Below are 17773 nucleotides of genomic sequence, written 5' to 3' on the forward strand. Positions count from 1 at the left end.
CTCAGTGCTGGGGAGGTGAGAGCTGCAAACAGTGCAGAATATTCTCATTCTCAGGGCTCATGGTTGGTAAAAAAATTTAAAATACAGCATTTGATATAATCCTGCCTTACCCCAAACTTAGGAACCAGTGCTGTCAAAAATGTGGCTGTCACCTAGATTAAATTTATTAAAGCCATGTGAAGAAATAAAAACAAAAGAGATGATCCAAAGATCACCCTTATTCTTTTCCCAACAGTTGCATTTGAGCTCGAGGAAGGCACTAGGCCACGTTCATGTCTGCCACAAGCAGATGTGTTCTCTTTGAACACATGCACCCACTTATGCTCTGCCTGCACCAAGTCTGCTCCTGGCTTTTCAGGAGCTTTTGCAAGCGCTATCTGTTAATATCTGAAGGTGGGAGTGTTCAGGGAGTTGTCGGAAAGGCTTGCAAGACTAGATCTGATCATACCCACCCACACTAATTAACACATTACATAAAAGTACAACAAGTTTCTCTGCAAACATCAGAAACACTTGCCCAGGCACTTTCTGTGCAGTTCTAGAAGAACTTGAGGGACAGACTCTATTGCTTTTTAACCTCAACAGAACAATGGGTGAGTGGGGAGGGTACAGCTCCCACTTTCAGGGCCCACTCCTTTTTGTCATGCAGCTGAAAATATGAAAATTGGCAGGGACATGGCTGGAAGAACCTTTTTAAAGTTCACCAAGGGTACCTGAGGGTGCAATTTTTTCTCATCAAAAACTGCAAAATGAAATATTGAACATGAGGGATCAGATACAAGAGGCTCCTCCTCTCCCTGTCCTTGCTAATTCTGGAAATCACTTCATATAAACAGCAGCCCTTGGAGCCAGCTTGAACTGAAAAATCCTCCCATTTAAATCTGGCCTTTTGTCAGGGGAACATGTCCCAAACCAGCTCATGTTTCTCTATCATTCAAATTTTAAACCAGCAGCAATCTCCTGTATAAGAGTGATAGTGAGGAGTCTTTTACTTCTTCAGAGTTTGGAGCAAGTAAAACTCCTGTGACCTGCTCCTGGATTCCTGCAGCAGGATAATAAATGGATACCCCAATCTCATCTCAATTCACTCCAGACTCTTGGATGACATCTGGCTTCAAGATGGTGGCACAGAAAAGTGCAGTGATGACACAGGAAAACAGAAGGGAAAAAAAATGTGCAGTGGAGAGCAGGAGGCAGCAAAGAGAGCAGGGAAAATCAAAATTAAAATAAGTCAAAGGGCGGAAATTCCTCAGAGAAGGCCTTGGGCTTCAGCAAAGCTTGTCCACATTTGCAGCACTTCAGGATTACCCAACACTCCCCTTCTGTGGGAAGGTCCCAGCAGACCTCAGCAGGATTCCAGAGGAGCCTTTCTATTAAAAAAAGTCTTCAGTGTCTCCATCCACGTTTGCAGTTGCCTGCTGGATGGAGACCACATTGTCTCACAACACTCACTAGGGAAGAAACTCTCACCCAAATCTTCCTGGCTATCTGAAAAGCAAAGTCAATGCTTTCCTCATTATTTTCTTTTGCTGCAAGCCTCTCCCCCACTGTGACTGCTATTTGACCTGCTGTCCACTCTGGGCCTGGGGAAAGAGGGAAGGAGCTCTGTGTGTGCAGGAGGAGAGAGGTGATGAGTCTCAGCCACGCTCTGACTTGTTTATATTCATCAGAAAGGAATCAACAGCACTTAGTGTGTAAGACAGCTCTGGAGATAGGGAACATCTTTTGTGTGGTGCAGGGAAAGAGCAGAGCTATTTAAGGGACAGGATTTGGGGATGAATGGCGATTCCAGAGTGTGTTATTTCCTCACATCTGCACTAGGAAGTTACCAATAAACAGAATCCCAGCACAGAGGTTTAATTTAAGGCAACACTGCTCTTTCACCACGGTTGTTTGCTCCTGCAGCTACAAGCCTGGCACACCCAGCTGGGATTAGTGAGGAACTGGAATGGATCAGAGAGCACACAGGGAAGCTGCTATCACCATACCTTCCTCTCCCAAACCTCTCCTGATACACCTGGTACCTTCAGCATTCCAGGCAGATCCTGGAATGGTTCTCCCCTCATGGCACCTGACTTTTCACTGAGATGGGCTTCTCAAAAAAACTGACAAAAATAAAGCTGGAAGCATCTATTAGGGTAGGTGTCAAAATCAGAGAGATTGAAGTTTCTTTTCATCCTCTCCAGAGAACCCCAGACACCCAGGAAATCCAAGGAAAACAGCATTTTAGGGAACACATTCAGAGGTGTCACAGTGCTCCAGGTTACAGCTCTGCACTGACTCAGGCAGAGACTCCAAACACTCACCCAGGCACAGGGACTTCAACAGTGGCACCTCTGGCAGCATCTCCTTCTTGGAGAGCTCCAGAGGGGAGAAATCCCTCACATTTACTTGCCATGTAATCCATGAAATCACTTACTGCATTTGCAGTAATGTCAGACCTGGCTTTAACATTCACACCTTGCACCTCTGCATGGCAGAACCAAAGGTGTGTTTTAAACACAGCTCTCAAATTTTCTGCTGTACCTCAGATGTCTTTTAGGACATTATGTATTCTGACTTGTGGGTTTTCTCCTTATCTAAATTTTTGTATAGAACCTCTTGGTCTATGAATGAATGCTGCTTTTCCTTTCTAGAACATGCTGCATTTGAATTTGTGACCTCTTGACAGACATTTAGGTAGTCAGACTTGCAATTCTGAGGTAGGGGAACACTGGAAATATTTGCTTTGCACATCAGGGTGCTCTTCAGATGATGCATTTTGCCCCAAGCCACACAGGACATCTATGCAAAAGCTCAAAATTTGAGTCAAGAGCCCTAAATTCCTTCCTTTAATCACACATCCATCCTTGAGGCACTTCATTCAGGTGTCTCCAGTTAGACTTGCTACTTCCTGCATTGCAATTCCATTAATTCCTCTGTTAGTGGTGCTCCAATGTGCTGCTCACTGCATTTTGTACAGGAATGCAGTGTTGCCCTTCCTAGGCTGTCAAAGAGAATATTTCATTACAAAAATAAATAATGTCTAGCTGCTTCTGGCACCTCAGTACAAGCATATTTATCACTTTTGGCTGAACAGTGCCTAACTCAATGTCCCTAAAGCACAATGGATTTATTCCCAGATGGATTTGAAATGCATTAAATCAGGTCTTTGCTAAATGTGCTCCCAAATTTCACATCTCATGAGCATGACAGCGCTGTCTCTTAGAGCTTATTCCACTTCACTGTGCAGATTGATACAATGGATTTTCCTCTGCATGGATTATGAATGTATGTTTGTACAAGCAGGCTCTAGTTTTAGTTCTAGATTTAGTTCATCCCCAATGTGCTGCTGCCTACATGTGTGGCAATCTGGGATTAACGCTAAAAATATATTTATATTTTATCATAAATGAACAAAAAAAAAAAAAAATCAGAATGACAATTTCACACATGAGTTCAGTGACAGAAAGAATCTTCCACTATTTACTCTCAGCACTGCTGCCTGAGCCCTCCTGTCCAGCCTCCACAGGGGAAGTACAACAGATTTTTTGGGCCCAGAAGGAGAAGTCCTGGGTGGCCTTTAGCAAAGAAAACATTAGTGGTTTTCTCCTTCCCCAGTGTGTGCTGGGAACAGCTTCATCATGGGATGAGAAGTGAAGAAAGAGAAGGAAGCATCCATAAAATGTCCACATCTTTTAGTTCTTCAAAGTAATTTTGAAGTTCCCCATTCAAAAAGCTGAAATGAAACCAATGGCAGGTCCTCTGCAGAGAGGGCACAAAGTGTGTTTGGGGTGGGATGTGCTGCCTCTCCACTGCAACAGCCCACAGACACTTCAGAAACAAAAATCATCTCTTAAAACTATGAGTAGATTTAACAATTGAACTCTAAAGAATTAAACACCATAGAAACATTTCACACTTTCTGGTTTTCTTTCCAAGGGTCCACAGTCCACTCAGTCAATCCTGTGCAAAGATCATGTTACTATGGATATGACCTGCAAGAAATGTGTTGCCTCAGAGCAGCACAAGTCACATGAACAGGCTGAAAGCCAAGACTTGCTGATTCAGTCCTGGAGGATTTTCCTGCTTGTGCTGGGTTCACTGCAGAACAGTCCTTGTGCCATCAGGTCTATGTTCGTCCTTTGAAAGTGTTCATGCAGGTGTAGCTCCCAGAAAATTTGTGGATTTCTTCAAGTGCTGCCTGGGGGAGAATGCTGGTGTAGAAGCAGAAAGAAAATGAGCAGATGAGACAAACCCCTGTTCTAATGAGAGATATATAAATATGCATTTATGTACATAAATATACAAATGTTCAAAAATCAGCTAGTGAGAGACACAGATAAAACTGGCATCAATTTCCTGCTGTGAGGAGGCTACAGGGAGAAAGCTCCATCCACCCTTTCTCTACAGAAATATTTATCCAAAACAGTCTGTAAAAGCTGTAACTTGAAAGATACAGTCATGATTTATTCCTTCTTAATACTGTACTCTGATATACAGAAATTTAACCTGAATTCTCTGGTTGATCTCCCATCTGGTTGTGCATGGGGCCTCCTTATCCTAAGGTATGGATAGAGACCTGATCTCCTGACAGCTACTGTAATGGAAAACAACCTATGGATCCTTACAATAAAACAGAACAGCCCTTTTTCTTGCCAAGAGAATTTGTGGGAACTTCTACCCCAAATTTTACATTCAGAGCAAAGCATTTATTGTGATTTATTTTTGCTTGTTTGAAATGCAATACTAAAATTATTTTCCACAGAAGTCTCATTGCCTTGTTTCAGTTCCTGACTGCAGCAGCTTTTCCACAGGCTTTAGTGCAGACTATCATGGAAACACAACAGTGAATGTCCTTTCCCTGTGCCTGTTCCAGGATATGAAGTTATGATTTTTTTCCTTAGGGACCTTAAAATTTCAATCCTGATCATACACAGAAATATTGATTTAACAGTTCCACTGATGTAAAACAGCAATGCTTTCTAAATGCAGGTGGGATGTCCAAGCCTTATGGTTCTGAAATCCTGCACAATAAAAAGCCTGGAGTCCAACAACTGACTTAATAAATCCCCATCAGCTACCTGTGTAAGTTAATTATTATGAAATTCCATAGACAAAAGTCCAGTTTACACCTCAGGAACCCAAATTTTGGGAAGGAAACTGGTTTCATAGGGGGTTATACAAGCAGAAAACATCTCCAAAGGGAATCTCAAAGTTCCTCCCTTTTGCTTCCATGACTGTCTTTGAAGGGAAGGGAATAAGCAGTTCCAGCCAGCCTGAGCTTGGCCTCAGGGAACAGACACAGAGCCAACCTTCCCTACATGGCCAGGCTGCTGCTGGGCAAGGAACACTCACCTTTTTAGGATAACAAGAACATGCATTGTCCATGGAAGGAGCAGGAAGGCTTGATTCATCTGAACAGCTTCTACTGTCCTCCTTGCCACTGTCTCTGGCTTGAGAGGAGGAAAAAGACTAGGGAACCTGAAGAAAGAAATTAAAAAATAAAATAATTACATATGAACCAAGCTCCTTCTGTAAGGTGTCACTGTCCAGTCCTGTTACTCTGAGTTATTGCTGCCCTTCAAACATGTCCAAGACCAGCTATGTCTCTAAGAGGCAGAAAATTCCAGTTCCAGCCAAAAAGCCCAAAAGCAGAATCCCAGTTCCAACCAGCACTACTGGGTTAGCTAAACAGTTAAGAATATACATGCTGGTGCCCTCAGGAAGAAGTGGCAGAGAGTAATCAGAGCCCTGATTCAGGGCTTCTCTTAATTTGAATGCAAACCAATACCAAATGCTGTCTTTTCAGTGATGTTTTTTCCTTTTACTTTCTGTTCCTCTGATTCAAATCCTTGACAGGAGAAAGACAAATATTTTCCTCCACTGCTTTCCATTCCAAACATAAGGCTCTTCCCAGCTCCTACAATAGCTTGACACTGCAGATTTTCTTGACCAAGAGAGCACAATCTGTATGAACAGGTTATTTTACCCATTGTAAAAGATTAATTTGGACAGTCATTACTTGTTCTCTTGGACAGGGGTAAAAGGAAGGTGCTGATAGTCTCACTTCAGTAAGTGGCTGTCATCCCTTTCAGTGGGAAAGGATTCCAGTGAATAAAGAAGGAACTTGTACTGTTAATTCTCAAGTAATTTGTAGGTTGGTCCTTCTGCATGACCTCAACTGTAGATTGCTTCCCCTCCCTCTCTGGTATGGCTTGAACACATGCAGGGGAAAACAGCTTCCAGTTCTCTCTGCAGCAGTGTGTCCCCCAGCACAGGCTGCAGGAATATCCCAGCACACTGAGGGAACCAGCCTGATGAGTCCCAGGTGGCCTAAAGTGACCCTCTGTTCCCAGGCCGCCAAATGAGACATCAAATTCTCTTAACTAAATGAAGCATTAATTAGGAGTGTATTCTGATGATTCATTTAAAATGAGATGCTTTATTCTAGTTCCCCTGGACTGACCTGATTCTCATGCCCTGGAACATCTCTGTGCTGGTGTGGAAGGGCAGGACTGTGGTGGCATTCACTCCAGGACAGTCCAGCAGCCCCAGGGTCAGGCTCTCCATGAAAGCAAAGGATGAGGCTTTGGAGGTGCAGTAGTCAATGGCACCAGGGATGGCTGACAGGGCCAGGACAGAGTTCAGGCAAACAATGTGCCCATTCTGCAGCTCCAGCATCCTTGGCAGGAATGCTTTGGTGGTCTGAAGAATAAGAGAGTTAAGAAAAGAAAAAAAAGAATTTGCTCAGCAGTCATATAACAAAAACAGCACTGACTGAAAAAAATAAGGTGATACAGACACAACAAGCCCAAGTGTCCAGTTCATTATGTCAGGAAAGGAGTAGCAGAGGACCTTGTTGGTTTGCCATTTTCTGAGGTTCTAAGTGGGCAAAGTTTGTGTGGAAACACAACAAAACTCCTTCCTAAAACATATATAAGCAGTATTCCCAGATAAAGGCCATGAACAGAGTGCCTTCTATGCTTAAGAACTTTTATGGGATAAAGTCTTCAATAAGTGATGAAATTACAAGAAGCTCTTTTCTATTACTATTGTCTGATTCAAAATGGACTGAGTTCCACAGTTCCCTTCCCTATAGTCCCACGCTCCTCTGATGTTCCCTTCACATCACCACACAGGAAACTCCTCTGTGGCTCAGGCTTTGACAAAGACATCAAATGTTTTACTGGAAATCACAGAATGGGAATAAAGAGCATCACATACTGAGTACTACTGAAAAAATTAAGTTTATTTTTGACCTCTTTCCTCTTTGGTCTTTGCCCCTCACATTGTTTTTTCTCTCTTGTTTTCAAAACAGACTGGTTTTACCAAGCATCCCTTAGAAAGAGCTACTGGCTGTAACCTGTCACTCTCCTTCCCAAGTAACTCCATGGGACACAAGAGCTTATCTCACCCAGAACTGTCCCAGGGTGTTTATGTGCTGGGATTTGAGCAGGGCATCGTCGTCGCTGTCCATCAGGCTCTTCCCATGCACCACAGCAGCATTGTTCACCAGGATGGTGATGTCACCCACCTGCACAAAAAAGCAAATTACTTGTGACAAAAGGTATCTCTCCTCACAAATTGGTCATTTCTATTAGAGCCGAATAGCCAATTGTTGCCCAAATAATTATTATTTTCATAGTTTTTGACATTCTTGTCTGTGGGCCTTGTAATCCTCTGGATCACCTCACAGAGGTAGCTGGACTTTGTACAATCTTATCTGCATGGTAACCTTTTTTTTCCCAATATATTTTTTTTCTCATCTAATACTGATTCACAGAATCACAGAATCGTTAATGTTGCGAAAGACCCTTGAGATCATCAAGTTAACCATCAGCCCAGGTGTGTGTTCAGCCCTAACCCATGGCCCCAGGTGTCACATCCACGTGGTTTCTGAGCACTTACAGGGATGTGTAGTGCCATGTGCCATGTACAGCCTGTTGTGATGAAAATGTTGTCACCAATATCCAATCTGAACCTCCCCTGGAGCAGTTTGAGGCTGTTCCCTCTCCTCCTCCTGTTCCCTGGGAGCAGAGCCTGACCCTGCTGGCTGCTCCCTCCAGTCAGGGTGCAGAGCCAGCAGGTCCCTCCTGAGCCCCTCGTGCAGAGGGAGCCCCCAGCTCCTTCACCCCTCCACGAGTTCTCCCGACCTTTTCGCGCACGGCCTTGGCTTGCCGGTACACCTCCTCGCGGTTGCCCACGTCGCAGATGAAGTAGTGGCACTCTGTCCCCATCATCCTGATCTCCTCCGTGGTCTCCTTCAGGCACTTCTCAGTCCGACCCCACAGGATGATCTGCAGCAAGAAACTTTTGTTAGAGTGGAACTGCTTCTGTTTCATATCTGGGATAATTAAAACATGCTCCTGCCTTCGACAGCGTGATGGGAATCTCTGGTGTGTTTTCATTGCCAGGGCTGTTGTTTTGCTTCCTTTAAGACAAGCAGTCACTTTCTGTTACATGGGGAGTATCCTGTGGGATGCTGTGTCCCACTGCTGATCCTCTGTTTACAGATTCTTTACAAGCAACACAAGCTAAAACAAAAAAATCAGATCTTAAGCCTAACGTGACCGGTAAATGGAATGTTGTCATTTCAGATCTCTCCCTGTTTCTGCTATACACATGTACAGAATGACAGATTAATCCTAAAATCACAGACCTTCCTGAGTACCTGGTGTGTTCTCTACTTGTTTTACATTTGAAGATAAAACCTGCTCTGCAGTAAAATGTATTTTTTTCAGCCTAGTAATTACTTGCAATGCTGATTTGCAGGTTGGTGTCTCAGGTGCATTTCAAAAAAGAGTTCATCCTACTCCAGACTTCTGAAGTGAGAAATTCCAAGCATTAATTTATTTTGCAGCTCCTATCTGCATGATTTCGCTTGCCAGTCCCTTTTAACATGGTAAAAATTAAACACTGCTTATTGTACAAAGAAATTTCTGAATATTCATGAAACAAACATTCAAATAATGGAGCATGGATTGGATTTACAATGAGATATAACCAGCCAGCCCTAGCTGCATTTCTACACCATCAGTGAGGTCAGAAATAGAAATAACTTGAAAAGTTAGCAGGTTCATTAACTTTCATCATGGGGCTTTGTCCAGCACAATTCTTTCTAGTGAGGCAAAAACATCAAGTTTGAGATGGGGCTTCCAGCACTCTTCTTCAAACATTAATCTGCAGCTAAACAGATTTAACCACAATATTTCTTCTGAGTACACAACCTGATTTTCTCTTTCTTTTAAGGCTACTGGAAGGAATATAATTTCATCTCTGTTACCTAAGACATCTATGAATGAATTGATCTATTGCTTTTGCTCTTCAACTAAGTCTTTTCAGCACTCATCATGTTATAAATGGTGAGTCACTGTCGTTCTGCAAAAAATAAATTACTGAATGGAGCATGTTACTGCAATCAGCTGACTGCTCTGTGACTCTAAGAGCAAGATCCACAAGAGAAAGAAGAAATAGTTGCTACATTGAAAATGCAAAATTATGGTGCTATTTCCAAGCACATGTGATCCAGGATTATAGTTCCTTCTCACACTGTGTATTGAGTTTGTAAGAATCTGACCGGTATTTAAACTTCAAAGATTAAAGAATCTTTGAGTTTTCTGGAAGTTGAAAGAACAGAAAGAAAAAGATCTGAATTGCATCACTGCTTATAGCTCAATCCCTGCAACTAACTTAATAACAGCAAGAGAAACAGGAAAAAAAATAGGTGTGCATTATTCTTCCCCACAACAAATCTCTGGCAGGGAGCTTTAACATGATTATTTTTAAGGACTAGCTAAGCTTATCTCATAACTGGTACTAAAACTAATCTCTGGCAGGGTCAAAGAGCTCTTCAGTGTGCCAGAGCAAGGCTAAAATGCAGAAGTACCCAAATCCCCAACCATTTCCTAAACGAGTTACATTTACAATTAATCCCATTTCCATGTCATTGGCACATCTGTGAACACAAACACACCCAGACTGATAAGATTTATATCCTCAAATTCTCCAGAGCACTAATGAATCTGGTTAACCAGAAACTTCAGAGCATGTATAAATATGCCAGAGCCATTTCATGGGAAATCTTATCTCAGGGGAAGTAATTTTCAAGGAAAAAGCTGTGATCACACTTAAAAACTGTAGGGAAGCATATGGCTGAAATTGCAGCTTGTGCACTGGTCTGGCTTGCAAAGTCTCAGCGTATCACCCTTGGCCATCAGGGCTTGGCATCTCCTCAAAGCCTGCAAAACTGATGGCTATTTACTCACTTCTGATCCCAGGGCTAGACCAAAGATTATTTTTCATGTGTACACTGCAGAACTGAAGGGAAATCAAGAACATGTGAGAAATTTCACAAGCTCTCAGGAAGTATTTACAAAATACTGTTCAGCTGTGAGCACATGCACACTTGCTCTCCCTTTCACAACCCACATGGAAAGGGGAGGAAAAAACCACCACCAAATGTCAACTGCAAACATCGAGTTTGATGCCCACAGAGTTTTGCATCCGGGTGAACTTCACCCTTTTTGCAGGGTCGGATGAGTCAATGCACACACTAGAAAATTAAGTGACTTGTTGAAGAGCAGTGGAAGGTAGGACAGGAAGAGGAGAGAAAGAGAAATAAGGTGTCAGACAAGGAGAGTGTAAGGCAGGAAACTGCCCTCACATATCTAATACTCCAGTGCTTCACACTGCTATTGCTAAATAAAAGTAGATCCCTCACTCTTCACTTCAATCTGTTTCAAACATCCACACAGCTCCTATTCCCAGGAGCTGCCACTGGTGCACTGAACGTCAGGAAATATTCATGGAACAACAGTTAAGCAAAGGATGACCTGTCAAAGGAACATCTGTCTGTGATGCAACTCTTGGATTGAATATTTTTTTATGCCCCAACAGTTTTGTTGGGATCTTTAATATCCTACAGAGGCAGGTCTTGCAAGGTGACCCCACTGGGGCCAGCTGGGGAAGACAGAATTTGCTGCTTATCCTGTGACAACATTAATTTCAGCACTGACTTCTTTCCATAAGAAGCTTTTGTGTCTTTGATACTGTCCACACTCAGGTGAAGGCTTCAGCCTGTGCAAGAGAAAGGCAGTAAATAAAAGACCATTCTTTTGTGAGAGGTCCCTGATGACCCAGTGGGAAGTGAGGGCTCCTGCCGTCATTTCTGCTACTTTTTACAGATGGATAAAACTCAGAACTCAATACAATGTGCTCTTGGTCCAAATTCAAGCTTGACTGCTCCTATGAGATCATATGAGACTTTCAATTTCTCTCTTACATCTGGCCAGACTGAATTGGCACAGGCTCCCCCCAGCCTCCCAGGACATCAGATCTTACAGCAGACAAGGCTGGAGTTGCTGCGTTTGTCTCACAGTCGAGGCTTCTGTTGCTCCTGAACATCTTCAGGGGGTTGGTTCAGCCTTTCTGTAGAGGTAACACAGCACTTTTCTGATGTTTTTCTGGGTCCTTACTCTCCTGCTGCCTCCTGAGATTTTGTACAAACTCCTCAGCTCCCTGCCCTCCTGCACAATGTGCCAGTGGGGATGACCATCCATTTCTCAGTGCTCCTGAACAAACCCTTCTGCTCCCTGCTGACCTGATGTGGGCCTGGGGCTGTTTGCTGCTGCCCTGTGAGCCCCAGTTACCCAAACACTCGGCTCTTCACTTCCCTTGGGATACAGGAAGATTATTCTCTGCTCAGTAAACATCAAGAAAGGCATCACTTCATCCTGCTCCAGCTGGGATTCCAGGGCTCTGCACTCATGAGGAGTCCAGACCTGCAGTTTCAGAAATTTTATTAGGAAGCATGATTTTTCAAATGCAGACATGGGGCTCAGAGTCTGGTCTGTCTCCTCTTTCCTTTCTAAGTGTATAGTCTAAATTGGCAGTAAGTGTGTCCCAAATGGAAGCTGAGAATGATTCCAACAGACACAGAAGTTCCTGTCTGGACAGAGAGAGAAGGAATAAGGAGAGGCACCGTGTTCATCATTTCCCAGCCTGTCAGGATGCTGCACAGCCACCCATTCACCATAACTTAGTGGTGGACAGAGGAATATTTAATTCGCATTTTGGATAAATTCTTGGACAGACAGTTTTCCATCCTGGATAGAATCCAGCCCTTATTTCTTCCCCTGCTTCATCTCCTGCAGTCCTTCTCTGCCTGCCTGTCCCTGCTGCACCAGACACACTCTCCTCTCACAGAGCTGCTGACCAGAAAATTGCAGAGGGCAGGGGCTGGGGGAGGTGGATAATCCCCCCAATAATCCTGCCCACCTTACCTCGGTGTGACCCCGGGCTGGCTGCAGGCAGGTGGAATGGGAAAGCCATCCCTGACACTGCAGGCTGCCAGGGGCAGGATCCCACCCCTGGACACAGGGAAAAGGAGATTTATGGTGATGGAGGAACTCTGTGTGCCCTCCTCCCCTTGATGAACTTCAAAGTAGGCAAGGGCTGTGACATCACGCTTGGTGAAGATTTTCCCAGGATTTATTCATGGATTTTTTTGCAAAACAAACCTTATCTGTCGATCTGGAGTCACAGAACTCCTTATCTGACCTCTGGAAAATCCTTTCAGCTGGAGGGGCAGGCACTGCATCCTCTGCTCCCAGAGGGCTCGTTTAACTCTGAATTTAATCTGCTAATGAGCCTGCCCCAGGGTCGGAGGGCAGCAGAGGGAAGGGTTTTGCTGCTGTTGGACCAAGGCAAGGCTGTCTAACAGGGACTTACACTGGCTCTGTGCCAAGAGCCCCAACCCTGACTGCAGGGCCAGAGCCTGACTTTAACCATAACACAAGAAAAGTTATGCTTCTGACCACCACAAAATCAGATAAAGGCACTAATCTGTCTAAACTGGTCTGGGCTGAAGCTGCTATCAACCACAATACAAACATGTGATCAATGCCTCCAGAGACTGAGGGATATTACTGCTGCAGGACACAAAGAGCTAAGTTTGCATCCTTTACAAGGCTACTTAACTTGTTCAGTCCAATTTTATTGCTAGCACAATTCAAGGACAGCAGCAAAGGCATGTTGTCCTTTTGCACTGTCAATGATTTTGGCACTGTATCTTCAGCAAACCCGCTGTGCTAGAATTTGTGCCTCCAGTGAGCTGGAGCAGTACTGGAGAGGTGTCCTGCCTCCACTGCCCTTTTGAGACCAAACATCTGCTACTTCCAGACACTCCCTTGGGTTATCTGGGTTGTATTTGAGTAAAGAAATGTTCACTCTTGGTCTTTAGAGACAAGCTGGGCTGTGATTAGCAGATACACCTTCCATCCTGAAAGCTTCTCCATTTTACGATTCATGAAGCAATTCTCTGATACAATCTGAAGACACTGAAAGATTCAAGTGCTGCAGAGAGACACCAATGCCCTTCCTGCCTGATCTCATTATTGCTGCCTCCACAAACCAAACACAGCTCCCAGCCCCAGATCAGGGCAGATAGGAAGTAGTTGGTAGCTCAACACATTTCATTCCCCCTTTCAACCTCCTTCCTAGCCCAGTGGAACAAAAGTTGCTCTGTGTGAGCTGGTATCTGTAATTGCACAGACCTTTGTTCAAACACAGAAAGCCTTTCTGCTCCCAACACTCAGAGCTCCTGCATACTTTTAGGAAGTACAAAGTGTAGATAATCCACTGAAGTATGCCAGTCTTATCCCCCTATATTTACAAAGCCTGGTAGTACTAACTCACAGCCTGTCCTCCGAAAAAACGCATTCCAGTGTGTCCCATAATCCTGGCAGAGTTTTGCATACCGTGAGAAAGGGAAGCTAAACCCCACAGCCCAAACCCTCCACATCTTTTGCCTGTCAATGGCAGGAGGGTTCTCCACCCCTTCCCCTTTCTTGGCCCCAGGCAGAGGCAGACAAGTTCTTTCAGGAGCTCTTCATGGGAGAGGCAGCTAAAGGCTGATTTCTGCAAGAGGGAAAGGTGTGGCCCTGCAGTGTGAAAAGCCAATCTTGGCTTTAGAAAGGAGAAAAAAAAGAACCTTGTGATGCCTGAAGTAGGTCAAAATACTTAACCCAGCCCCTTAGTGACACTTCTATAAAGGTAAGCAAACAAAACAGGCCAGTGGCAAATTTCTCTCAGTTCCCACAGCTGCAAGGGACAGGTCTCAGAAAGGCTTACTTGCAGCCTATGTATCTATTTTACACACAAGCTTTTCTAGATTACTATTTAGCAGTTGTAAAGCCTGTAAGAATTGAATTTAAATTTAATCCTGCCACCCTAGTAAACACAAACCACAGACTTTATTATAAACTGGTTTAAGTCCAGGAGTAACATATAGTAATGAGATTAAAAGTTAGGGCTAAAGGGACTTCAGAAGGAGAATAGAAGTGAATTCCAATCCTTTTAGTCTAGAGTCAGAACTTTTATAAATCTATATGTTGGCTTAGCACTCAGTGGGATTAACCTTATTCACCTAAACAACAGTCAGTTCCAGTTGTATCCCAGTCATCCTTTTTTTCCCTCTGAAAGAAACCCAACAGCACCTAAAAAAAAAAATCACAGAGGAGTATGTCAACACCTGCCTGCTGCTCAACAGAGGCCTTGCTTGGAAAGAAAATGTGTGATTTTCTGTGTGCACACAGGCATTTAAGAGCAGCTCCCCTAAAGAAGGGAACAAATGCCCACTGTTCTCACACTCAGGACTATGTAAGGACAGGTGGCCCCCTGATGACTTTTAGGTTTTTTTTTTTTCCAGGGATTTTTTTTTTTTCCAATTGCTTTCGTCTGCAGCACGAACTGCGACTCCAGACTGCCTTGGGAGCAACTCTTCCAGCTCTGCTGGGAGCAGAGGAGGAAGGGCAAGGGTGAGGGTTGTTTGCAAGGAGAGGTCAGGCAGGAGTCAGCCTTTACAATCCCATTAACGCTGGGACAGGGTCAAACCGAGTGCACGTTCCAACACAAAGCACCAAGTGGCCACAAGCTGTCACCCTGGAAGGTCCCTGGAAGCATCTGTGGGGGGGGGAAAAAAAAAAAATAAAAAGGAGATTTTTAATGGTGAATGTCTTGCCACACCATGTGTGAGAAGCAGCCCTGCTCCGGGGATCCAAAGCACACAAAGAAACTAAAATCCTGGGGGTGGGGAGGGCTTAGGAAAGTTCTGTATTTGAGGTAAGGCTTTGGAGACATCCACCAATAGAAATATAATGCTCCACCCTGCAAAAATAACTAGTGTGCTGCTGCCGCCTCCGTTTGCTTGGCATGGCATCCCTATAATCCAGATTCCTATAAAAATGTCCACAGAGATCTCAGGAAATTGTGGGGAGGGGAAATATGCAGGTGCAGAAAGCCTTTTGTCCTGCAAGCCCAGCAGAGCAGATGAAGGGATAAAAAGTCAGTAAATAGCATTTCAAAGGGGAAAAAGAAATTACTACAATGGTCCAACAGGACATTTCAGCATCACTGAAGGTTATTGTGTGCACATTTTCCTTCCAAAATGCTGCATTATTATTTTTGCACCTAACTCTGCAGGTAAAGTGCCTGTGGTAGGTTAAGTGTTCATGTAAGAGAGTTAAATATTTACTAGAATGCAAAGTTATATCTGAACTAACTGTTCTTGGAAAGCTAAAAAAAATCCAAAAGTTAGATTACAAGATAATGTTAAGAGAAAAGGACTGGAATGTGGAATTAAAAAGTGGCTCCAATACAATATTATTTCACCTGACTGGGCAACACTGCCCACAAATTGCCTCTTCATCCACAATTAACTGAAAAGTCTGCTACTTCTCAACTAACAAAACAGAAAAACCTGACAATATGTATCTATGTAAAAGAAGAATTAAAGAGCTACAAACTGGGTGCCAGTTGAAGTGGATTCTTCTGCAGAGTTTGCTTTTCTATTTCTGAGATGAATTCTGTAGCAGAGCAGCATAACCTTGAAATGCTGGGTGGTTTTAACTTCCAGTGGAGAGGGCTGGCCACTGCATCCCCCCAGGACAGCACTGACTCCTAGGCTAGACCCTGCATGGATTATAAAAGCATTAGTTATGCTGCATCACCAGCTTAAAGAATTGTCAGCTTTAATTCAGAACACCTTCAGTTTTGCTCTAAGCTAAATCAGGATGAGCAATTCACCAGCACTTCACTTATTTTGGGGAATAAAAAAAAATATTTCCACAAGCTCTACAAAAATGAAAAATATGGATTTATCAATTATATGCTACACTCAAAACATCATTGGAAAGAAAAACTAGGGAAGGGTTTAAATATGTTAAGCTGGGAGGTTTACAAGAAAAACAGCCATGGAAATCTAAGGGTGAATAATGTTCCCAGTGCTGTCATTACGAACTGCCCTCCAGAAAGGGCTACAATATGCTCCAGATCATCCATGTGCATAATAGGATGCAACTCTTGACTGAAAAAATAACTTCTCCCGTGAGGCTACTGCAGAAGTATTGGATTTAAAATAGCCTGCCTTAAATTTGTGTATAAACTGAACACCAGCAACTGCTCCAGACAAGCTCCCCTTTCTCTGCCTCCAGAAAAAGAGAACTGCTACCATTTTCCAGCCATATAAAAGCTGTCAAACGGTGCCTTTCTTGTAAGAATTTTAGTTGAAGAAATAAAGAGCACTGCTTAGAAGAAAGCTTCAATATTGAAATGCTTAACTGGTTGCCTATCTTTTCATGTGCTCTCCAAAATGTTATTTTTTAATGGTGGCTGTTGCTATGCAACAGGGCAGAATCTCTAAAATCTATTCATGAGTTGTACAAATGGCAGTTTTCAGGACATATTTAACTCTCTCAGTCTATTAAGTCAAAGAAGGAGGATGGAAATCAGGACTGTAAGCTCCCAGAGCACAACCCCCCACCCAGGGGTACTGCATGGTTTAAAAAGGCTCTTTCATTGATTATACAATTTTTTTTCAATACACTGTTAAGATAAAGTAGCTACCCTGCTTTCAAAAAATGTGAAAAACAGCACAGCTCTGGTTAAATAAAATGATATCTAAATGTAGAAACAAAAGTTTATATACATGTTCATTACTTTTACCCAGAAATGATCAAAGCAATTCAAATTCAGATCCTGCCACGATGGCAGTTATTTAAACAAGAGGGGCTGGTCAGGCACTCACAAACCCAGCTTTAGCACACTCCCAACCTACAGCCTGGAGTTACTATCCTTTGGATGTGACTGCATGCTTCTCAGGCCACTGCAATGCAAAATGAAGTTAATTCACTTTTATGTGAACATAAAATCCATTATTATAGAACAGGAGAAAAACCTGACTTTCCAATAAAATGAACTATATAAAGCAATCTGGTCAGTCACTGAGATTCAGCTGAGGGGCAGGAACAGAATATTGAGGCACAGTAATTCTCAGTGTGTTCTGTGACTGAAGGGTTCCCTCCTTGCCAGTAGCTTCAGAGCATTGGGGATCTGGAAACTGCTCCAAGAAAGTGTGTGAAATTTAGCCCTGAAAAAACAGGCCTATTTTTGGTTGACTCATATTCACTTTTTGCTGCCACTGAAATCGAAGTGACAAACCCAACTGAAGTAATGGCCTGAAGGACAGCAATGCCCACCTGCAGCACTGGGAGAGCTGGGATGGACTGGCAGCTGGAACTGCACTTGGAAACCTGGATCCTGAAACAAGTAACACCACTCGGCCTAAATCTGAGACTCAAATGCAAACCAAAAGTGTTTTAATGTTTTTATTGATTCCAGTGGCTAAAGAAACCATTCTAACTCCATCCCAAATACATCAGCTCCCTCTGAGATGGATCCCTTTTCAGTTTATAACCAGCATTCTGATTATTTAGGGCATTTACAATTTCAACCT

General features: G+C 43.4%; 1 protein-coding gene across 1 annotated transcript in view; it reads right to left on the reverse strand.

Annotated features, from left to right (window-relative positions):
- Positions 1 to 142: 142 nt before the first annotated feature.
- Positions 143 to 17773, reverse strand: part of DHRS3 (dehydrogenase/reductase 3) — a 30637-nt gene continuing 13006 nt past the window's right edge. Inside the window, exons 2-6 of the mRNA XM_033079653.2 lie at positions 8136 to 8279; positions 7397 to 7516; positions 6449 to 6687; positions 5338 to 5463; positions 143 to 4196 (exon numbers count right to left, since the gene is read on the reverse strand). Of these exons, the coding sequence (XP_032935544.1) occupies positions 4112 to 4196; positions 5338 to 5463; positions 6449 to 6687; positions 7397 to 7516; positions 8136 to 8279 (714 nt within the window). The 3' untranslated portion in view covers positions 143 to 4111. The remainder of the gene's footprint in view (positions 4197 to 5337; positions 5464 to 6448; positions 6688 to 7396; positions 7517 to 8135; positions 8280 to 17773) is intronic.

The sequence above is a fragment of the Catharus ustulatus genome, chromosome 24 (genome assembly GCF_009819885.2).
Source record: "Catharus ustulatus isolate bCatUst1 chromosome 24, bCatUst1.pri.v2, whole genome shotgun sequence".
NCBI lineage: Eukaryota > Metazoa > Chordata > Aves > Passeriformes > Turdidae > Catharus > Catharus ustulatus.